This window comes from Mus pahari, chromosome 6 (assembly GCF_900095145.1).
Source record: "Mus pahari chromosome 6, PAHARI_EIJ_v1.1, whole genome shotgun sequence".
NCBI classification, from domain to species: domain Eukaryota; kingdom Metazoa; phylum Chordata; class Mammalia; order Rodentia; family Muridae; genus Mus; species Mus pahari.
The window spans coordinates 66,281,795-66,305,711 of record NC_034595.1 but is presented as its reverse complement, the minus strand read 5'-3'; the positions used below and the strand labels follow the sequence as shown (position 1 = coordinate 66,305,711).

General features: G+C 41.9%; 1 protein-coding gene across 5 annotated transcripts in view; it reads right to left on the bottom strand.

Moving 5' to 3' along the window:
• Positions 1-6,038: 6,038 nt before the first annotated feature.
• Stil (STIL centriolar assembly protein) overlaps positions 6,039-23,917 on the bottom strand; it is a 41,102-nt gene continuing 23,223 nt past the window's right edge. For 3 of the 5 annotated variants that reach the window (XM_021200130.1, XM_021200126.1, XM_021200128.1), the window contains 6 exons: positions 22,707-23,642; positions 17,841-18,009; positions 14,823-15,051; positions 10,752-10,944; positions 9,845-10,095; positions 6,039-8,016 (listed from right to left, as the gene is read on the bottom strand). In XM_021200130.1, coding sequence (XP_021055789.1) covers positions 7,227-8,016; positions 9,845-10,095; positions 10,752-10,944; positions 14,823-15,051; positions 17,841-18,009; positions 22,707-23,552 — 2,478 coding nt within the window. In that variant the 5' untranslated portion in view covers positions 23,553-23,642 and the 3' untranslated portion in view covers positions 6,039-7,226. The remainder of the gene's footprint in view (positions 8,017-9,844; positions 10,096-10,751; positions 10,945-14,822; positions 15,052-17,840; positions 18,010-22,706; positions 23,643-23,917) is intronic. The other 2 variants (XM_021200127.1, XM_021200129.1) reach the window with 2 other exon arrangements.

Below are 23,917 nucleotides of genomic sequence, written 5' to 3'. Positions count from 1 at the left end.
TGTGTGTGTGTGTGTGTGTGTGTGTGTGTGTGTGTGTGTGTGAGCCTTACTCGGCTCAGACCCTGTATTTAGGTGTAGGGACACTTTCATGAAGGAAACAGAAGCAGAAGCAAAGAGTTATTGTGCAGCCTAATATGTTTGAAATGGGTGCTGAAAAGTATTGGGAATCCAGGAGAGGCTGCACATCAGACAGAGCTTTACACTGGTGCCCTGAGCTTTGAGTGTAGTAAGGTCAGAGAAGGGAAGACCTGGAGCAAGTGGGAAGACTCAGCAGTAGGAAGCAGAAGGCTCAAGTTGTACAAAGTGGGTTTGTGAAGATGGTGGCCCTGGATGAAGCAAAGAAACCCAGCTTGGGTCACTCATGTATTCCACTTACTACAGGCCTAGCATGTGCCAGACACTATCCTGGACCCCTGAACATCAGAAATGAAAGCTTCACTTTCTGTGGTAGCGGGCTGTGTAGGAAGGTAAGAAATCCCTGACTGGGGCTGGGAAATAACTCAGTTGGTAGAGTAGTTGGCATGCCGAATCCTTGAGTTTGATCTCCAGCATAAATGACGAATGGTAGAACACCTTCTGATGCTAACACCAGGAAGGTGAAGGCAGGAGAACCAGAAGCTCAAGGCTAAATGTGAATTTGAGGCCAGCCGGGTTCTAGAGCCCGAGTACATGAAAAGAGAGAAGAATAACAAATTCCAGCTTTCTCCCAATCTTGACACCAGTGGTAGAGGAGGGCAAGCTCTGACCCTGTCTGGAAACTGTTTCCTCATTTGTACAGTGGGCACAGTTTCTGGCTGTTGGTTCATTTCGAGCAGTAGTGTGGGCGCTGTGCTAACTGTCAATGATATGAGAGGACCAAGCCCATCTGTTCTCAGGGGACCGTATGGTTTCTGCTTACTACAGGACTAGGGGAATTTGTGATGTATGAGTAGGCATTTTGTTTCTCCCAGGCTAGCCCATCGTTATCTGGTTTCCATAGGCCTTGAGGGAATCGGTGGTGGGGGAAGAAAGGGGATGGTAAGCATAAAGCAATTTCTCTAGGACAGAAGATGAGCAGAAGTGAGGTTGCCCTGTGACTCCCTGCAGAGCAGAAATCCCCCATGTCCCATGATTATTCCCAGCATGGTGCTGGGCACAAAGACCCTCCAAAAATAGGATCATGTCCCTGGCTTGTCTTTATCCAGCATACTGAAGAAATCCAGTACTGAAGAAATCAAATGGAGAGCAAACACTCAGCTGGGACCTGGGCTTCACTTGGAGGAAGTGGAACTACTCCAAAACCAGCCACAGACGAGTTTGAAAGGGCATTCAGTCTGGGCAGGAAAGAGAAACGGATCCCTGGTTGCCGCCACACTTAACTCTGAGTGGTGCCCCCATCTGGTGAAGCGGGGAAATGCAAGTTTCCATGCAGAGTCACCTGGCTTACTCCACCATCAGTTTTGTGCTGGTGGGGGCAGGGCAAGCCAAACAATCATCAAGAGTGACTCAACTGTGGCACACTCCCACCCTTAGCTAAGACCCGTTGCCACCTTAATAAGGTAAGTAAGGCATGAGCTTTAGGGAGCCTAAGTTCATGCCTGCCTCAGCCCTCTGCCCTAAGAAAGAAGACCGAAAAGGACATGTTTTACATGTGGATCTTCACTGAACAAGGGAGTCAGGTATACAGCAGAGAGCGCTCATTGCCATGGATACACATGGAAGGTGGTTTAAGAGGACAAGAGGATCAGAGAAAGGGCCGTGGAGTTGGGCCAAGGAAAAATGGCACTACCACGTGAGGCCTCCGAGTCTGTAAGATGGAGGAGATGATGCAGGGGGTCATCTAAGTTGGGTTTTGAAGAGTTCTCCAAAATTCGAGGTTTGGAAGTCAGTGATATGAGCAAAGTTCTCTCTCTCTCTCTCTCTCTCTCTCTCTCTCTCTCTCTCTCTCTCTCTCTGTGTGTGTGTGTGTGTGTGTGTGTGTGTGTGTGTGTGTGTGTGTCCCTTTATTGCGTTTCCAGGATGTCAGGCTTCAGCTGAGGACCTGGGTTTACTACTTGATTGCTAACTAGCTAAGACCCTGCGACAGACTGCATGCTGTGGAGGCTGCTGCCTTTAGTTCTGGTCTCAGTTGTTGCATCTGCACGATGACCCAGGCCAAGTCCCTTCTCTCCTGTGGCTGGGTCCTCCGGTGTACAATGGAGACCGAGTGGCTTTTTAGGATCCCACAACTTTGACTCTCTTGGAAGCCTGATATCATCCTTCCCGTTGTTTTTAGGGAGTACCCTTGTCCTGACCCCAGACCTCCCACGAAGAGGCAGGACACAGCACACCCCCCCCCAATCCATCCTTTTCCTGGAGTTCAGCCTCTGGCCAGGAAGTGGGGAAACAGGATTTCCTGTGAGGATGTTCCCCCATGATCCTGACGGCTCCGGTTAGGGGAGGTGGGGGATGGATGTAGGGGGAACACCTAGACCTCCACGCTCCCACCTTTTAGTGGAGCTTTTTCACTTAAAAAGAGGGTAATGTGTAAGTCAGAGGCAGAAACAACATAATGCTCTCCTTTCAGCCAGCACTCCTCACCAGGTGTTTTTGTTGGGGGGAAGTAACTTTTTTGTTACGTATATTAAACATTATTTTAAAAAGAAAAAAAAAAGGGAACCCTTTTCTTATCAATGCCTGGGAAGTCCTTTGGGATCCTTCAAGGTGAGACTGCACACCAGTGCTCATCTAGAAAGCTTTTCCTCCATCTGGACTTTCACAGCTCTGCCCGTGTCTTTCATCCCCCTTCTCTTCTGCACTGTTTTTTTTGTTTTTTTGTTTGTTTTTTGTTTTTTATTTTTTATTTTCCGAGACAGGGTTTCTCCGTGTAGCCCTGGCTGTCCTGGAACTCACTTTGTAGACCAGGCTGACCTCGAACTGAGAAATCCACCTGCCTCTGCCTCCCAAGTGCTGGGATTAAAGGTGTGCGCCACCACCACCCAGCTACTGTTTTGTTTTGTTTTTTGTTTGTTTTGTTTTGTTTTTTGGAGACAGGGTCTATCTAGTAAGTAGTTCTGACTGTCCTGGAACTCATTATGTAGACTGGGCTAGCCTCAAACTCACAGAATTCCACCTGCCTCTGCCTCCCAGGTGTGAGATTCAACGTGAGCACCATCCCACCTGGCTCACGTCTTATTTCTGTACCAACATTTCCTGCACAGGATGTCGTACAGTGTTACCCCATCAACTCCAAAACTGAGGAGTCAAAAGCTCTAAGTTACCTATCTAGTATGGAGTTTGGGGTCCAGTGGTTACTAACTCTCAATGCAGCCTTTCTGTTTTCTTTCCTACTGTTGGTTCCTTGAGCTAAATCCCCTCGTCCAAAGCATTGTCTGCTCATCTCCCCAGGCTTTGGCGCAGAAAAAAATTCCATTTCCCCTTCCCTTTCTTATCGACACCAAAAGACTCTGGGAAAAGATGTCATTTTCCTAGAATACTCTGAAAATAAGTTTCCTTCTGTTTCTCTAGTGTGCCAACATCTTACTAGTGAGCACTCAGTGCATCACTCCCTCACCAAGATTCGACAAAGCATGGCTGCCTTGTTCTCCATTCAGTTCAACATCTTGGTCAGTACCTAGCAGGATCAACATACCTGTTGAACTGGTTGAATACTGGGGGGTAAAAAGGGTCCTTGTGTAGAAGGGTAGAGGGGGCAGTTGCTACTGGGTTAGAGTCTGTGGATGGACATGAGGCTGCTGACTTTGGCTCAGTTCTAGTTGGCATGTTCTATCTTCTACAGAGAATTAAAAATATGCCTGCTGTACAGGTTTTGGTAAGGGTTTCAAGAATATGAGGAGGGGTGGATACCTGGAAAACCACTTTGAAAGCAGAAAGTCTGCAAGTACATAGCATTATCTGGAGATTTAGTGTGCAGACATAAAGGCCCCTCAATCTGGAAGGCTGGTAAAAGTCCTGCCCCTGTGAGCATCATGGGGAAAGCAGGGGTAGAGCAGAGCAGACTGCTAATCCAGGCCCTTGCAGCAGACTCAGTGCTAGCTCTACACTGTGAAGTCATTAGCGGAACCCTTGACCAAAGCTGGCAGGGCCTCCTGCGGGACACTCAGTAAATGGTGGTTCCTGCTCTCGGCTAAAGGGATCCTTCCAGAAGGAAAACCAAGTGGGGCAGCCTGGACAGTGCAGAATTAGATGGTAGTGTTTGAATCCAGCTCCAGATCCATGTCCAGTGGGAAGCTAGTCCTTCCTTGATTTCTCTGGCCTCAGGAAGGCTTTCTTTTTCAATTGCTTCAAGACAGCTAGAGCTGACAGTAATTGACATGGGTGAGTGGGGGTAGGCCAGGATGCTTCAAGAACTAGTGTGTACTAAGTGTTGGTGCAGAGCCCCCAGCCCACAGCAAATCCTAAAAAGACAGAAGTGGTCACTGCAGCTTTTCAATATATAGGTGACATAACCTTTTTTCTTTAGAATCTTTGCAGCTTTTCCAAGGCTTACTTAACAGGTCTACCTACTTCCATGGGACTGAGCACTGGGAAGGGTGATGGAGAAGACAAGTAACTACAACACAGTCAACAAGCAGCACTTTAGATGTTGAGAGAGATTTAAAACAGAGGAGAAAACAATGTGCCAATGGCCAGAACCCAGACTAATGGATTTATTTCCTAGATACTGGATAATATAAATTCCACCATTTTCCTATTCCAATTGAAATAGCACCCAAGATCTTATGAAGAGTAAGGGACTAGTAGACAGAAATTGTGAGAAATGCCAATTGAGGGTTGAACATCCCCGAAGTCTTTTAATCCCATTTCCCCGTACTAACACTTCTGCCAAAGATATCTAAGAGCAGCTAGCTTCCCACAGTTCTTACAGAACTCTCTTTCTTATTTATCTAATGTGTGTGAGTGCACTGTAGCTGTACAGATGGCTGTGAGGCTTAGTGTGGTTGTTGGGAATGGAATTTAGGACCTCTGCTTGCTCCGGTCAGCCCCACTTGCTTGGTCCCTGCTTGCTCTGGCCCAAAGATTTATTTATTATTATATACTGTAGCTGTCTTCAGATGCACTAGAAGAGGGTATCAGATCTCATTATGGGTAGTTGTGAGTCACCATGTGGTTGTTGAGATTTGAACTCAGGACCTTTGGAAGAGCAGTTGGTGCTTTTACCTGCTGAGCCATCTTGTCAGTCCCTTACAGAGCTTTCTAGACTAGGTTTTATTGGTGATCCTTCTTAGCAAGCACTAAATAGAAAAAAAGATGTTTTGTTGAATTACTCTATGGTTTAAACTCAGCTTTGAAAATTTCTTAAACATCTTTATCAGAAGCATTCGATCAGATGTGATAACAGGTGATAGAGTTAAATTCTTCCTAACTCAGGTAGTTTGTATTGTCCAGACAGCTTCTTGTTTAGCTTAAAAATTAGAGGAGTCATAGCAAGAGTAAGAGAGTTGCTGAAGCTGCCTTGGTTAAACCATTAATTAATTCTTCCTTCTTTCTTTCTAAGACAAAGTCTCTCTTTGTAGCTCTCACTGTCCTGGGACTTGCTATGTAGATCAGGCTGGCTTAAAAACCTAGACATCTGTTTGTCTTTGCCTGCTGGGATTAAAGGCATGTGTCACCATACCTGGCTTAATATTCAGTTTTTGATAGTGCAATAAAAATGGCACCCACATTCAGGGGTTTTGGGGGGGTGAAAATGGGAGGGCTCAATTAAAAAAGCACATATGTCTAAGTGGCACCGAGTCGTCTACTTTCTGGAGATCTCAAGTAGAAACAGAGGGGACACCACTGTCACCTGTTTGACTTGAAATCGAAGCAATGTGGAAAGTCATGCTCTTGGGTCCCTAGCTCCGCGGCCTTGATAACCAACAATAGTTCTCTATTAGAAATTGTCTCAGGAAGCCACAGCAGAGTTAGAAAAACATTCAAAGAGCTGAGGCGGGGGAATCTCTGTGAGTTTGAGGTCAGCCTGATCTACAGAGCTAAGTCCAGGACAGCTAGGACTACACAAAGAAACCCTACCTCAACAAAACAAACAAGGAAAACATTTAGTGAAGAGAAGTAAGTTTTTTTCAGTTATGAGACAAGCTTTAATACAGGGCAACCACATTTTAACTTCAACAGAAACCTAAATCTTTCAAGTCAATGAGGGTTTTTTTTTTCTTTAGAAACAACAATTTGAAACAACTTGGAGGGAGTGGAAGTAAAGAATAAGAAAAGAATTACCAACACACTCAATACTTGGATAGATCTCAGGATATTATTTAGAGTAAGACAGTACATTTTGAAATGTACTGTCTTACTCCAAATGAAAGGTAAAATGCTAAATACATTCTGGTGATGGTAGGGCTATCAGGGCAAGGATGGAGGGAGGACATGTCTTAGGTTAGTGGAAGCTATGTGATGTAATTTCATGAATCTATACACAAAAACTGTGAATCAATGAGGACACAGAACACCTCATGGACTGAGGTGTAAAGTTCAGTGCTGTAGCACTTTGTGTGAGGTCCCTGGGTTCAACCCCAGCACTGCCTCATCCCACCAATAAGAACCCAAGGCAATGAAAAGTTCTGCTGTCTATTCAGTATTATGTCTATGTAATTTCTTAGTTTGGAAACAAACTATGATTATGTAAAAAAAAACTATTTTGGGGAGACACAGGGTAAAGTGCATACCTGAGCCAGATGAAGAAGGCAGAAATCTAAATCTGAAGCCAGCTTAGGCTACAGATTGACCTGAGACCTTCTTTTAAAAATCTACAGTTGAGGATATAGCTCAGTGGTCAGGCTCAGTAATGGAGCCCATTAGCAAATGCAAGGTCCTGGGGTTCAGGGGAATACATTTGAACTTGACTAGCTTTGGTACCTGATCTTAGAGTTACAATTCTGTTTTAGGTTCAGTGATGCTGAATGAACCCAGCCTTCCCACTTACAAGCCATCTCACAACTGGGTCAACCACCCCCCAGCCCCCAACCAATGCTAGTTAGCTACTAACAGGGAAAAGACTCTAAAAGGTATTAGAAATTCCAAAGGTCATGGCCACCAGGCAATGATGCAAGCCTTTAATCCTACTTAGCACCTGGAAGGCAGAGGTAGGTGGATCTCTGTGAGTTCGAGGCTACCCGAGTCTATGGACTGAGTTCCAGGACAGCCAGGGCTACACAGAGAAACCCTGTCTTAATCCCAAAGGTCTGGATTCCTTAAGTGCCATCAACACACACCTAGTCCTCACACCACAAAAGAGAAATTAAGAGTTAAAATAACTTAGGTAACTGTCGGAGACGCTTTACATCTAAGAAGGTGCCCACAGAATTCATGCTATTCATTTGTTTTAAAGTCTCAGGAGACGGCAAGGTTCCAGGAAAAACTGCAATGTCTCTTTCATTTTCCTTCTCGGGATGATGGGTAAACTCGGCTTTTCCAGTTCGGAGGTTCACTGCCAGGTTTGGCTTAAGATTCCCTAATGAAATAGCAGAGTCTTCATTCAAGTGCTCTGTTGCTCTAGGCTGCATAGCTTGATTTGTGATATTTCTCAGTACTGGCACATCTGTGCGTGTGTCCTCAGAGCCACAGTCAGAGCACGGAGCTTTTTCGAGGGCATTCCGGGAAGGCTCTTTCTCATGACCACATTGCGCCGGTCTGCATGCTGGGTTTCTGTTCAACACATGGTCGCTCTCACTATCTGAGTGGCTGGCAGGCTCCTCTTCATCCTCACTATTGTCACTGCTTTGTAAGAGTCCGTACCTCTTCATGTATTTTTTCGTTGCAAATGACATGTTGCTTGGTGAAACTAAACTAAGCCCCACTGTGCTTCTGTCTGAATTAATATGTAGAAGGCCGACAGAGGAGTCACCGTTATTCTGGTTTGATCGAGCAAGAGACAGCTGTGACAGCTGGTTCTCACTCAAGTACTTCAGAGCAATGGCATCGGCCTCCATGCTTAGGTCCACACCCGTGGGGCTTAGGCTGCTCATGCCAACATTACCAAACGACACGTAGTTTAAGCCAGAGATCACTGCTTCCGGGCTGATGCTGGCCAAAACACTGAAAGACATGGCAAAGTAAGGCAGCTTTTTTACCTTATTCAAAATAGCAAAGAGTTTCATTCTGCAAAAATAACAAAAGTTTCCACTTTAATCTTACCAAGGCTTGTAAACTGACCACCCAGACTTACAATGGTGCAGACACAGATTCAGAGCATACATTATAACCAGGAGGTAGCCCATCTTCAGGTCTGAATGCAGGTTACTGACTGACTTGCCAGTTTCAATGTTTTACAAACGGCATGGGCATAGGATGGCTATTGTGAGAAAGAACACTGCCAAGCTAGGTGTGGTCTGCAGGCCTGCTACCCCAGCCCTGAGGCAGGATAATCAGTTAAGGCCAATCTAGGCTACACAAAACCTGTTAAAAAGCACAACAAAGTCAAACCAACCTCCCCCCCCCCCCAAAAAAAAACAAAGAAACCTAAAAAACCCAAACCAAACCAAACCAAACAACCAAACAAAAAAACCCAACCCTCTCCCAAATACAAAGTACAACAGAACAGAAAGCAAAAACAGAAAGAAAACAAATACATTACATTATCCAATACTCACTCCCTAATGGGAGTCTTAATCATGCCTGTAAGAAGAAGCTGAGGCAAGAGAATTATGAACCTGGTCTATACAATGAGTTGCTCAAACAAACAAGATTCTGCATGGGAAGCATGGGAAATTAGGAATCTAAGCAGGTGTATGTAGTTCTTTCTCATGCTTTTTGTCCTTAAGCATTACTTTAATTTTATGTATATAAATGTCTTGCCTGTGTGTACATATGTGCATCCTATACATGCCTGGTACCCAGAGGCTAGGAGAGAGCCCTGGAGCCCTTGGGACTGAAGAAATCACTGTGTGGTCACAGATAACTGAGTCTGTCTCTCAGTATAGAAATAAAAAAATATATATATCAGGGCTTCTGAGATGGCTTAGTTGGTAAAGGTATTTGTTGTTGAGTTCAATGACCACATGGTGGAAGAAAATTGACTCTAAATTGTTCCCTGATATCACAGAGAGGGAGCGGGGAGAGGAGAGAGGAGGAGAGAGGAGATAGGAGAGAGGAGAGAGGAGAGAGGAGAGAGGGGAGAGGGGAGGGGAGAGGGAAGAGGAGAGGGGAGAGGAGAGGAGGAGAGAAGGAGAGGAGGAGAGAGGAGAGGAGAGAAGAGAGAGAGGAGAGGAGAGAGGAGAGAGGAGAGGGGAGGGGAGAGAGGGGAGGGGAGAGAGGAGAGGGAAGAGAGGAGAGGAGAGAGGAGATGAAGGAGCAAACAAGTGTATTTTTTTAAAAGAGAAAATATTCAAAAGTGTTAGCCTCATTTTCCTGTAGTATTGGTAAAGATTAAAATGAATATAAATATTTGGCAAGCAATGATAAAACACCTATTATAACTAATTTGAACAAGTACTTGCAGAATGACATATACTTAGCACTTATTTAAACAGTACATAAAAGTTCAGAGAGCATGGGGGCTCAACATACTACATAGTACATGGGTACAACAGACTATAATGCAGCTATAAGGCACAGGAAAGGCCTGTGAAGATGGGTCAGGGCCAAGAGCACTTGCTGCTCTTCTAGAGACCCAGCTCAGTTCCCAGCACCCACCCAAATCGCATTCCTAGGAGAACGTGAAAGAAATACAAAGTAATCATGACTATGACACACTGAAGAATTTGAGGGAAGGGGAACTTTTGCATTTTATCTTGTATTTGCATTCTACATACAGCAGGTATCTCAATATACGGTGAATGAACAGGCCTGAGACGCAAGCACACACTTTTCAGAAGTGCTACAACATACCTAACACTTAATCATCTTCACAACAAAACCTAGTTACCTGGCATGATCCACTTTCTGTTCACTTTTCTTCACTTTAGTGGGAGAGTCGATTTTCACTCCTAGGCTCCTTAGCTGCTTAATAGTTGCACTGAGAACACAATCTTTGTCTACCAGTCCTGAATTGTGTCTTTTTTTCCTTGCATGGTGAGTATTTGGGGTCTTGGTGCATTCATGGTTGATAGCTACTGCTTTGGTAGGTGGTTCATCGGTTTCTTGGGAGGCGTTACTTAGTAGGTGGTTCACTTGACCCTATGGAAAGAAAATGAATGCATCTAAAAATCACTAACCCTTTGAAGATTTAAAAAAAAAACAAAAAATGATTTGCTTATTATTTATGTGCCCGTGTGTGCCTTTGTAGGTGGGATGTAAGTGGTTGTGAGCCACCTGATCTGGGAGTCCTCTAATAGAGAGCAAGCTTTGTGAACTGCCGCCTCTCAAGCACACTACTTTAAGATTTTAGGAAAATGCCACAAGGAAGGCTAAATACTATCTTGTCAAATTCCATAAATTACCTAGTATACTTGCAATTATATGGGTTTTTTTCTCCCTTTTTAGAGACAAAATTTTTCTCCCTTTTTAGAGAACATGCAGGGTCAACAGACATCACAACACTTTTAACGTATAAATGAAGTGCAGTTCTCTGGGAAGAAAGTAGTAAAACCCAAGCAGCATCTGCGTGTCAGCTCTTCCAGATCACAAATGTTTGTTCTTGCTAAGTAACTGATGTCTTAGCTTACCATTTACGTTATCAAATTTTATGAAAATCTAAACAATTACATATTGTAATTGTTAGTGGTCAAAGATGACTCTATTTCAAGATATCATTCAGTTTAAATCTATGGAAAGCTTAACTATTATTTCTTATATTAAATAAGCACTTCACAAAAATAAAATGGTCTACTTACCAACAAGTCCTGGTAAATTTTCTGGTTATCTGATGGCCCATAAGGCTCATCTTTTGTTCCCTGTGGTGATTCAGTGCTGTTACTGGCTCCCTCTGTTGGCGCAGTCTGTAAGCACATGCTCACACTTTCAGCCAGCAATGCATTTGGGAAGAACACAGGAACACCAGGTTCTTTGGTCTGCTTTGAAGAGCTGCTGCAAAGAACACGCAGGGTCAACAGACATCACAACACTTTTAACATATAAATGAAGTGCAGTTCTCTGGGAAGAAAGTAGTAAAACCCAAGCAGCATTTGTGTGTCAGCTCTTCCAGATCACCGTACTGTTTTATTTTAACTTATCTTTCATTGAAGGCTAGAAACAAACTATTGATGTTGTCTACATCTGATGCAGAAAAACCTTTTAGGATATCTAAACATTTTAAATATTTAATTTGCTCATTTGAAGTTTTAAAATAGAAAAGATCCTTATCAATTCAAGGTTCATAAGCCACAATTATCATATTATTTAGTTGGTGGTATTTCTTCTTTATGTTTTTGGTTTCTTTTTCAACTTTATTTAGAGCTTTTATTAATTTCAAAATTAGAAAAGACTGACTGTGCATCTCTTGTTAACACACTAACCTGTGGCTCCTGGAGAAAATAGAGAACAGTGGCTAGGTACGGTGGCACATGACTGAAGTCTTGCAGTTATTTATGTGTTGTGTGCCTGTGTAAGTTTATATGTACCATGTGCATGCAAGGGCCCAGTGAGGCCAGAGGAAGTCAGGCCCCCAGAATTGAAGTTGTAGGTGTTTGTTACATGTCTGAGCCAGGAAAAGAACCAGGGTTCTCTAGCAGAATAGCTAGTGCTCTTAACTCCTCAGCCATCTCTCCAACCTCCAAAGATTTACTCTATTTTTATATTAGGTGTATGTGTGTGTGTGGGTACCTGTGGAGGCCAGGGGCATTAAGTCTTTCTGGGCCTCGACTTGCAGGCAGTTGTGAGCCCCCTGATACCAGTGCTGGGAACCAAACTCATATCCTCTAGAAAACATTCTTAACTGCTCAACTGTATCTCTAGCTCCAATGAGTGTAGTCTTTTCACTTGGGAGGCAGAAGCTGGAGAATCGAGAGTTCCAGGCTGCTAACAACCTTCCCAAGATAAAGTCAAGAGTTGTTTCTGGCAGTGTTTATTCATACTGCAACACATGACTTCACTGCAACCTTTGTTCTGAACATATAGCACATATACTTTGCACTGCACATGCTCATCAAGACCTTGAGATTTAAATGAAAGCTGTCCAAACACTGTGGCTCAGATTAAAGATTACTGCATGTTACAAACTACAGTGTATGTATGTATGTATGTAAAATATATGTATTATAATATATGTATAAATAAAGTTTTCTGTTCCTATAGAAACATAATGGGTGCATGCCTTTAATCCCAGTGGATCTCTGAGTTCAATGTCAGTCTAGTCTACAGAGTTGTAGGACAGCCAGGGCTACACTAAGAAACCCTAGCTCAAAAGAAAAAAAAAAAAAAATTGAAAGTGCCATCTCTTACAGGTTCAACTATTTAGCCAAGATTTAATTCTTTATGTAAAACTCATCAATCAGACCCATCACATTACTGTAAGTATGTTTTATCTCTATATCACTAAATGTTTTGCATACCTACTTTGTATTAATATTTACAGGGTCATGTTAAAATTTCTCAGGTTAAAGGAGTCACTTGCAGAACGTTTAAAAAGGCCTTGCTAGCACAGTATCAGATACACACAGTGGAAAGTCTGTAACTGAATTTTCTTCTACCCCGCTCCTCCCACTGTGCTCCAAAAACAACAGGTTGCTCCTTATCTTCAATCACATTAAGCAGCTTCTTCACCTTACTGCAGGAACTCTCTAATGCTGCCTTTAAAATTTGCTTGTTTATCCAAAAACTATTGTCATTCAGCCAGATAGTAGTGGCACATGCCTTTAATTCCAGAACTTGGGAGGCAGAGGCAGGTGGATCTCTGTGAGTTCAAGGCCAGGTCTATACAGCCAGCTCCAGGACAACCAGGGCTACACAGTTCCAAAAACAACAACAACAACAAAAACAACAACAACAAAACCATTGTCATTCAAAAGCTGGGCAGGGTAGTTCACACCCACCACAAGTTCAAGCATGGCCTGGCCTGGCCTATACTACATTCTGTAGAGCATTCTGGACCACACACTGTTTTTATTCTGAGAGTCCATGCCAGTTATCAAATGTGGCTTATTCCATTTTTAACTAAATGACCATCATGATTAAATACTGTGCTGGTGAACAGTCTTGCCTGCCGCTGGCCTGATATCAGGACTCCTGGGAGATTCCTACAGCACACTGCAGGTGTGCCTGTGAGGCAGTTTAGAGAGGAACAGCAACTGAGAGAAGAACAGGCCGGGGTGTGGACAGCACTGTCTTTTCGGCTGGGGGAGAGGGTGGAGAAAGTCTGCTCCCGAGCTCAGGTTCTCTGTCCTGCCATATGCCACAGAATCACCAACAGCCTAGCACTGGAGCCAGCTGCTAGGACTGAAACCAAAAGCCACATAATCTTCTCCACCAGCAAACAAAGGCTACACAGCGGCAGACACTGTTCTGACTGATCACATATGAACATTTACTTCTCACAACAACCTCAAAAATAGGTGCCTTTATTATTCCCATCTGATAGGTGAAAAAACAGTCAACCAGAGATCAGAGAAAAGTTCATAGCCATGACGCAAATCAGAAGCTTGAGCCAGAGAGTGTGCTCATAATCACTGAGCTCCAACACTGCTCAAAAATTTATCTAGGGGTCTAAAGTAGTAAATTTAAAAAAAAAAAAAAAAAGCTGGAAGATATTAAAGCTTTTAACATCAAAAAATTTAAACAATGACTTCAATGTGCCAGTACCTCCAAAGCATGGTTCCTTAAACAATTGTTTTAAACAATGTCTCTATAGATGCCTTCCTTACCATCACTTTCCATTGGGAAAAAGCAATCGATAGCCAATAAGCTGTACAGCCAATAAACTCATCTTTAGAGACTGCTCTAACAGCACAAAGACTGGCTGATCTGGTAGCCCAGGGAGCTAATGACACCCATGAATACTGAGCAATGAGAGCCACAGCATGAGTCAGACCAGATGCTTGTGCAACAGCACCAAACCCACCATGGACAGCTCTGGAAATGTTCTTTTTTTCTCAGGACAGGGTTGTTCTATACAGTTTGCACTGGTCTCATATTTATGATTGTCCTGTCTCCATTTTCTAATTGCCACCACATCTGGCCAAGAGTTAGTATTGCTCCTAAATCAATATATTATATGTTGAAAAAAGGGGATCTTGTGTCCTGAAAAAGTAATCAGCTTTTTCTTTTTTTTTTTTTTAAAGATTTATTTATTATATTTAAGTACACTGTAGCTGTCTTCAGACACTCCAGAAGAGGGCGTCAGATCTTGTTACGGATGGTTATGAGCCACCATGTGGTTGCTGGGATTTGAACTCCGGACCTTCGGAAGAGCAGTCGGTTGCTCTTACCCACTGAGCCATCTCACCAGCCCCAGCTTTTCATTCTATTAGCTAAAAATTAGGTTCTTTTCTTAAGTTTTTAACTACCAAAGGATTGGAGATTTTCAAAGATTTGAAAACCTTAACAATTTTAGAAAGTATTCTGTAGTTTACAGAATTGAATCAAGGAAAGGGCTGAAAAGATGGCACAGTGGTTAAGAGATTGCTCTCCAAGAAGACCTGGGTTAGTCACTATGTCCAGCACTGCTGGAATATCTACTTGTTTCTCAAGCTCATATACCCTAGCGAGGGCCTTTATATACTTGCCATTTCCATTTGGGCTGGAGAGATGGCTCAGTGGTTAAGAACACTGACTGCTCTTCCGGAGGTCCTGGGTTCAATTCCCAGCAACCACAAGGTAGTTCACAACCATCTGTAACGGGATGCCCTCTTCTGGTGTCTGAGGCTCTAGCTACAGTGTACTCACTCACATAAAATAAATAAATCTTTAAAAAAAAATAAACTTAAAACAAACAAACAAGTAGCATGTAACAGTGAATGGAAGGTTCTTACTTGGATTCGGGAAGTGGCTGATTAAATTCTTCCACAGCAAGGTTGCTTTCTTCAAAACTAGGAATGTCAACTGCTTTTAAGGAAGATGCACTACCAGGAAGACTTGTTGCTTCATTATTAATATCTACAGAAAAATTCATGTCTTCACTGGAAATCTTGGTATCATCTTGCTTCGGCTGTGAGTCAGGCTCTTGGTCATCACCTGCTGCATTCCAAAACAAGCTGGCACCTAAATAGTTAATAGTTAAATTAGTTCAGCCATTAGAACAAATATTCAACTAGAGAAAGAGTGAATGTAGACGCTTGTAAAGAACATCTATATTATCTCAACAAAATTACACTGTTTCAAATTACCTTTAAAAGGCCTCTAAGAGAAGTAGGTGAAAGGCAGGAAGACAAGAAACCAGTGGCAAAGGGAAAGGGGACATCTGTGTCCTGCCTGCTCAAGAGAAGGCTCTGCTTCTCAAATGAAGGTACAGTGTCGTGCCTGGAATTCCAGCACTCAACAAGCTGATGTAGGAGGATCTTGAATGGGAGGGCAGCCTGGGATATGTAGTGAGTTTAAGGCCAATCCATGCTACATTAATAAGACTGTCTGAAAATGAAAATACCTCAGGAAAAAAAATATATACGAGAAAAAAAAAACCTGTAAATTTATAAGTTCTCTGGTTTTGTTCTAAATAACCGTGTTAGAGGTGCACAAGGCACACATACTGTGAGGCGGTGTTGAAAAATCAAGTGCTTTGGGGATAAGTAGACATGTCAGCATATGATCTGCTTGCATGAGGACCCTAAGCACCCAAGTAAAAGACACCAGCTGGCCAGCAGCCTAGCTGAAAAAGCAAGTTCCAGGTTTAATGAAAGAAGGCAACCAGGTGGTGGTGGTGTATGCCTTTAATCCCAGCACTAAGGAGGCTGAGGCTGAGATCTCTGAGCCCAAGGCCAGCCTGGTCAATAAAGGGAGTTCCAGGACAGGCAAAACTACACAGAGAAATCCTGTCTTGAAAAACCAAAACAGACAGACAGACAGACAAATAGAGCATCAAATGAGAAGACAGTAATATCAAGTTCTGGCATCTATTCACGCCTATAAGGTTGCGCATACCTGCGCACATATGTGTACAAACGTACATATAACACACACTTAAAAAAAGCAACAACCCAGTGCAGTGCTTCTCTTGCTTTTAGAGCCTATCTACTCACCATTTTCTACTTTCTGTTACATAAACTCACTTCATTTTACCTAGCTTCACCACTTCTCTCAGGTTTGATATGCTAGTCATACCTTTTCCATTACACATAAGAATAAATAACTGGGGCTGGAAAGAAAGCTCACTGGTTAAGAGCACTTGTTCTTACATAAGACCTGAGTTTGGTTTTCAGTACTCACATGGTGCTTTACAACCAACCTTCTACAGGATCTAACAACATCATCTAACCTCTGCTAGCATCAGACATATAGCTGGTAAACATACATACATATACTCATACACATAAAATCAATCTAAAAAGAAAAACAGATTTACAAAAGTAAGATAGTCATCTGTACTCTCTCTCAGATAATCTCTTGCACCATGACCTATGTACATTTTCCAACCTGGGAAACACTGCAAATGCAGTGGTCAGAAGAAACAAAAAAAAAAAAAAGTCAAAATGGTTTCTTTTTTCCTTTAATTTTGTTTTTGAGTCAAGGACTAGAGCTCATTCTGGACACAAACTCAAGACCCTCAGAGCACTTGAACTATAGGCATGCACCATCATGAAAATATTTTTACTTTGAGTGCCTTTATGAAAATAAATCACATAACATCAAGGTTTAAATTTGCATTCATATTTTTTAGAAAAAAACTGAAAAGTTGCAATAGGTCCTGCTTACTTTATACCTTTAGGGAAAGTTAAATACATGTAAAATAAGTATGTTTCTAAAAGTCTCTTAGTTAAAATGGCTTAATAATTCATTTTGGAATGGGCCATGGTATCACAGGTCTTTAATTCCAGTACTTGGGAAACAGAGGTAAGAAGGTCTGTGAGTTCCATGACAGCCCGGTTTATAGAGCAAGTTCCAGGACAGACAGTACTACATAGAGAGACCACATCTCAAAAAACCCAAACAAATCAAAACAAAACAAGACAAACCTCAAAACATGTGAATGATTTCATTTGTCACTTTAAACTGTATCTTATAAGATACAAAAGTGGGTAAGCCATTTCTAAGTCCTAAGAAGTGGTCTAGTGATAGACACAGATGATAAGAAACTACAATAGCAGGGCGGTGGTGGCACACATCTTTAATCGAAGCACTTTGGAGGTAGAGAGGCAGGTGAGTCTAAATTTGAGGTCAGCTGGGTCTAGAGTGAGTTAGACCAAGGCTACACAGAGAAACCCAGTCTTAAAATCCTCCCCTCAAAACAAAAACAAGAAACTACAGTACAGTAAATGCAGAGTTTTATAAGACAGAAAAACACTGCACTTTCCCCCCTTTCTTTGGTGTGTGTTTTGTATGAATGGGTATAAGTGTGAGCATGCATGCAACAGGATATGGATACCAGAGTTTTTTGGGTTTTTTTTGTTTTTTTTTGTTTTTCGAGACAGGGTTTCTCTGGGTAGCCCTGGCTGTCCTGGAACTCACTCTGTAGACCAGGCTGGCCTCGAACTCAGAAATCCACCTGCCTCTGCCTCCCGAGTGCTGGGATTAAAGGCGTGCGCCACCACGCCCGGCAGATACCAGAGTTTTTCTACCACTTTCTACCCTATTTCGTAAGAACTGAAACTACAGCTCATAGGCTGGGCAGGACTCACTAGCCAGAGAGCCTTCCCAGTGTTAGGATTATAGATGCACATTAACTCCTGCCCCTGGCTTTTTACATGAGTGCTACGGACCTGAACTCAGATTCTTATGCTTACGTGGCAGGCACCACATTAAGCCCTCTCCTTATCTCTCCCTCAATTCCTTTCTTTCAAAAGGCAAACATGAGAAGCACTAAAAACTAATTTCTTACAATTAAAAAAATACGTTACCTGTGCTCACAGCAATGCTTACACTTTTTCTCATGTGCAAGCCAGGTGAAGACTGTGCTTCCATGGAAACCAGCTCCATTTGTCTTGCTGCTTTCACAGTGTCTTCCACAGTGGCTACTGTCTTACGGGAGCCAGGATCTAGAGACTGTGCTTCTAATAAGCGCTGAATCTGTATCAATTAAAAACATGCATTGATCGGGCAATACAGCAATCAACAAAACTGGCAGCAGAGTTTAGTAACAAATTACAAATAGTCTAGTCATTACAGAGCTGACTTTTAACTATATTTTCTTACAATTAAATATACTGTGAGACTTATTTAGTGCAGAAAGCCATTATCTACATTAGCTACTAAGACCCACTTTCACTAAGTATAAATTTAAAGTAAAACTTACAGGTGGTTAGATTAGTATTCATAAGTTGAATTTTTATTCAAATACTTCAAATTAACATATTTTATTCCTACTTCATTTATAAATTAATTAAGAATGGAGAAGGAGGCATACCTTGAGTTTCATGCACTCAAAATTGAGGATTTTATACAAGATTCCTTCTATAAACTTTAGTCAGAATTGCTCATGTTTGGCCACACTGAAACAGAATAGTAACAAACAATAGCTAACACTGACTGGCTCGTTCTTATCTGTAAGACACTTATACCACAAATCATGTATTTTAGGTGGATGGGTGTTTTGTCTGCATCCCTTACATGCCTGGTGTCTGTGAAAGCCAGAAGAGGGCATTAGGTCCCCTGGGGCTTGAGTTACAAGCAGTTGTAAGCTACCATGTGGATATTGGGAATTAAACCCAGGTCCTCTGGAAGAGACCAGTGCTCTTAACCACTGAGCCATTTCTCGAGCCCTGTATCACAGATTTCATGTGTTTAGTTTTACAATTCCATGAGCCTTCCTTCCCTCCTCCTTTTCAAATGGAGATGTAATTTACATACCTTAGAATTAACTAGTTCTGAAGTTCATAGTATATTCACAAAATGTGAAACAATAATCGTTATTAATTCCTTACCACTCCTCTTTCCTAACCCTTGGACCCACTAACACACCTTCCAGCTCTGATTTTGGACATTTCATACACATAGAACTAAGCTAAGTACCTGGCGTCTTCTCTTTACATAAAGCCTTCAAGACTAACCACAGCACTTATCAATGCTTTTGACTGCTGAATAGCACTGTATGAATATGCTCATTGAGTTTATCCTTTGACTGCTAAATACCCACCGTATGACTATGCTCATTGAGTCTACCCACCATCAAACTGATGGACAACCAAGCTGCTTAGAGTTTGGCCTATTGTGAATACTGCAGTGGATATTTATATTCAAGGGATTTTCTGCTTTGATTTCCTTTTGTTGTTTTAAGATAGGGTCTTGCTATAGTCCCAGGTGATCTAAACCTTCCTTTGTTGTTCAGGCTGGCTGCCAGACTAATTTACCACTCCCTCCATCTCCTGGTGTACCACCACAGCAGCTTATGTGCATGGTTTTTAACGTTTCTTGAATATATACTGGAGTGAGGAACATCCCCCTTTGTTTTGTTGTTGATTTTTTTTTTTAATATTTCTACTTCCCCACAAATAGTATTATTATGATTAACTAGTTAATTTTGGTGGACTATCAGTCAGGTTGCTTTTCCAAGGCAATAAGATCTATATTGACTGGAAAATGAATTAGAATCTAAGGAATCTGTTCAATTCATCTGCCCACTCCATTAAGGATTAAACAAACAAACAAAAGACTGTGAGTACTAGAATGGAACAATTGTGGGTATCCTTTTGCATACATGGCAAGTGCTCCACCACTTGGGCTACAGGCCGAGATGGAGTGTCTCTGGGCTTATTTTGAATAAACATTCCCTTGACTACACAATTAACTTCTACAGGGTCAGTGAGATGGCTCAGGGGTTTAAGGCATTTGATTTTGATCACCAGGACCCATGTATTGGTACACTGTATGCAATAAAAGACAGTTCAAATTGTTGACAGAACAGAACAAGACAATTAGAAAATCCATGTGTACTCTTAAAAAATGGCCCAGTACAATAAAATTCTTTATGTTCTCAAAATGGATATGTCTGAAAGTTACCTGGGGCTGGGGAAATAGCTCAGCTGGTGAAATGCTTGCCCTGCAAACATGAGGACCTGAGTTTGAAGTCCAGCACCCAAGTCAAAGGCGGGTGTGATTACAACTGCAATGGGAGCACCACACAGGTGGAGACAGGCAGACCCTCAGGCTCTCCCACCAGTCAGCCTGGCTTACACCCAGGTCCTACTGCGATAGAAGGGGCTGGAGAGATGGCTCAGTGGTTAAGACACTGACTGCTCTTCAGAGGTCCTGAGTTCAGTTCCCAGCAACCACATGGTGGCTCACAACCATCTGTAATGGGATCCGATGCCCTCTTCTGGTGTGTCTGAAGACAGCTACAGTGTACTCATATAAATAAATCTTAAAAACAAAACAAAACAACAACAAAAATCAACTGACTCTGAACAAACATACAAAGAACCACGGGACTGTACATTGTAAATAGTTAAATTGTGTGATATCCAAATTATGTATCAATAACACCAAAATATATTTATTCCCTATCTCATTATCCTCTTCAGAGGTCTCAACTCCTCTTTCTAGAGGAAACTACTATCAACAGTTCCTTGTTTCTTCCACGTCTCCTGTTCTTTTCATTTATACTTAAGACATTTATATAAAGCTTTAATCCATTCAGACTGAGTATTACTCTGAAATTGTTATTATTTACAAAGTATTTCTTGTCCTTGTCCTTCTGTCTAATGATGATGATAAATGCAAGGTGAACAGCTCCCGAGGAACAACATGTAAGGCCGACCCTAGGCCTCCACATTAATGTGAACCCATGTGCACCCATACCTAGATTTCCTTAAAAAGGGGGGGGGGAGGAAATTCATGAGGAAATATATGATGTATTAAAGAAAAACATTTTCTGTCATATTTTGTGTGACAATAATCTAGATGAGAGCTCACAGTCTATAAATAACACTGTAAGTAGATACAGTTTCTAAATAGCTGAACAAATCTCTTTATATTATATTAGTCTTTTACTTAATAAGACAGAAAATAAATGGTAATTCTTTTCAATGTGAAATTACTTATTTAACTATATTAACATTTAGTAATGATTTATTAAAATCTAAATCTATGTAAGCCTTGAAGAATTTATCTCTATTTAAATAAAAAAGCTGAGTCTGCTAGAGAGAAGGTTCCCAGCACCCACATCAGGTGGCACACAACCACCTGTAACTCTAGTTCCAGGGGATACAGTGCCTCTGCCTCCTCTGGCACAGGCATGTACATGGCGCACATAAACACACATACACTTAAATAAAAAGTCATCTAAAAATAAAATAAAGTAGAACTTTCTCAGGTGTTTGTATTCAAAGTATTTTAAGCAGAATTTGAAAATCTTCGTCTCTTTAAAATTTTTTTTTAATAAAAGATTTAAAGTTTTTATTTAACTTTAACTACTGAGCCATCTCTCCAGTTAAGCCCCTTTTTAAGAAATAGGGTCTCATTGAGCCTGGAATGGTCTCTGAAAGCTTTAAATCAAAGATGTTTCTAAATAACACATTATACAGAGTAGCCACATATTTGTATAGTTATTGGGGTAAGAAAAACCAGAAGTATACATTTCAAGTTATTTTCACTTGCATTGGCTGGAAAGAGAGAGCGGTTTGGGATATGTATGTGTTGATGAGAAATGAGGGGGAAAAGGCAAACTCAGACTCAACTTCAAAGAAAGACAAATGAAAAGATTAAGAACCCACAAATAAAAGGCCTGAAGAGAGGGAACACTGCAGAATAAAATGAGTGGAACAAGTCTCATACAGACAGAGACAGCTAGATACAGTGGTACACATCTATAGTCCCAGAATGTGGTAGGTAGAGGAAGGAGGATCCAACGGTAAAGACCTGGGCTCTTGGATCACAGGTTCAAGGCCTAGGACTCATGAGACCATGTCTCAATAAATAAATAAATAAATAAATAAATAAACGCAATTAAAAAAAAAGCAGATTCACAGAGGTTCTTAACTGGTCTCTTCTTAGTAACTAGTCTCAAATATAGTAGCAAGGAACATCCTGAAGACTCACGGGCTTAGATGAGTAAACACAAAGGCTGAAAAACTAGAGACATGCAAGCCTTTGCATTTAGCTGTATATAAAAGTTTAGAGAATGGGCTGGAGAGATGGCTCAGCGGTTAAGACAAGACTGCTCTTCCAGAGGTCCTGAGTTCAATTCCCAGCAACCACATGGTGGCTCACAACCATCTGTAATGGGAGCCAATGCCCTCTTCTGGTGTGTCTGAAGACAGCTACAGTGTACTCATATACATAAAATAAATAAATAAATCTTCAAAAAAAAAAGGTTAAAGAAAATTGAAAGAAAATGTGATTATGTTGTAGGTAAGGATATAGAGATAGAAAGCTTGCTCTCTGGTCCTAGCCCTACTAACCAGCAATTATGGAACAAGGTTAAACTATTCTCTCTAATCCTCACTTTATCTTTAAAACAATAAGAACTAGAATTCAGCTTTTAAGAAGTCTTTCTGCTTCTAATACTCTACAATTTTATAAAGCATAATCACTGTAGAGTTGCCAAATATTAAGGAAATATACTAAGAATTTAAGAGTACTAACAGAGCCGGGTGTGGCGGTGCACGCCTTTAATCCCAGCACTCAGGAGGCAGAGGCAGGCTGATTTCTGAGTTTGAGGCCGGCCTGGTCTACAGAGTGAGTTCCAGGACAGCCAGGGCTACACAGAGAAACCCTGTCTCGAAAAACCAAAAAACAAAACAAAAACACTAACAAAGCTTCACACTAACCTGTGCCTGAAGTAGTCTCAGCTGCCTGTCTTGCTCTGTGACAAAACGATATGCATCAGGAGACAGTCCCATCATGCCATTGTCTGCTGCTGTACTGGGTGTGTGTATGCACATGGCACAGGGATGTGGCACACACGAGTCCACATGTGAAGGTCCTGCCACAGGGGACAGTTCTCCATTGCTGTGGGGAGAATAGGTACCCATGCCTCCTTGCTTCATGGTAACAGGGCTACTTGACGAGTAGATGGCATTAGGACATAGAGATGGGCATCCACTTGAGTGAAAGAATGCATGTTTTGGAAGGGATTCAGATCGCAGGTCTTGAACAGACCCTACTGCATTTCCCTGCCAAGAATTTATTGTACTGTACTGAATATGGCCATGATGCTGACAACAGCTGCAGACGTTTGTAGGATAGTAGGATGGTATTGAAGGAGTGGGCACTTGAAGCTCCATTGGTCTTGTTGAATTATGAGGTGAAAACACAAGATTGTGTGGGTGGGCTTGTGGAGCAAGAGAGGGCTGCCTAGAGTCCAGTGTGGAAGGTCTCACAGGGTAGTCTTCCTGTTGCATGCTCCCAGCAGAAACTGCTTGAAGTTTCTCAGCTACATCAGGGGATGGCACATTGAGAGATGGTTTAGCATTAGTGTTCCTGAACTGGAGACTCTCTTTCTTACAGGTAGATGACTGCTTCCCTCTGCACTGTCTTAAAGCAGTGTCCTGACTTAACTGATTTGTTGGTCCCCTCAGGAAAGGCTCCCCAGTGGTAGCTTCTGAGCTGTGTTTGGCATCACAAAGCTCAGGCTGCGATGGCTTAATCATCAAAGGACTCTCCACAGTCATCATTTCCAAAGGGTTGGAGTGGTTACTTGATTCTGGGAAGTTGTTGTCTAACACAAGCGATAGTTCAGGAACAGACGGCTGGATCTTAGAAATCTATAAATGGAAGCAAAAAGTAAATTCTTAGGAAATTTATTTGCTCTAATATCCTTAGATGAGTGTTTGCCAAACAATACTCAATTACACATTAAGATCTGTTCACTTCTTAGACCATCAACCATTACTCTGGGTACACGGCAGGCTGGAGTACAATATATAATGTTTCTCTCATATATATATATATATATATATATATTAAAAATTGTTGGGTTTCTTTGGAGACTTAGCTCTGTCATGTGATTTTTTTTTTTTTTTTTTGTGGAAGCTGTCTT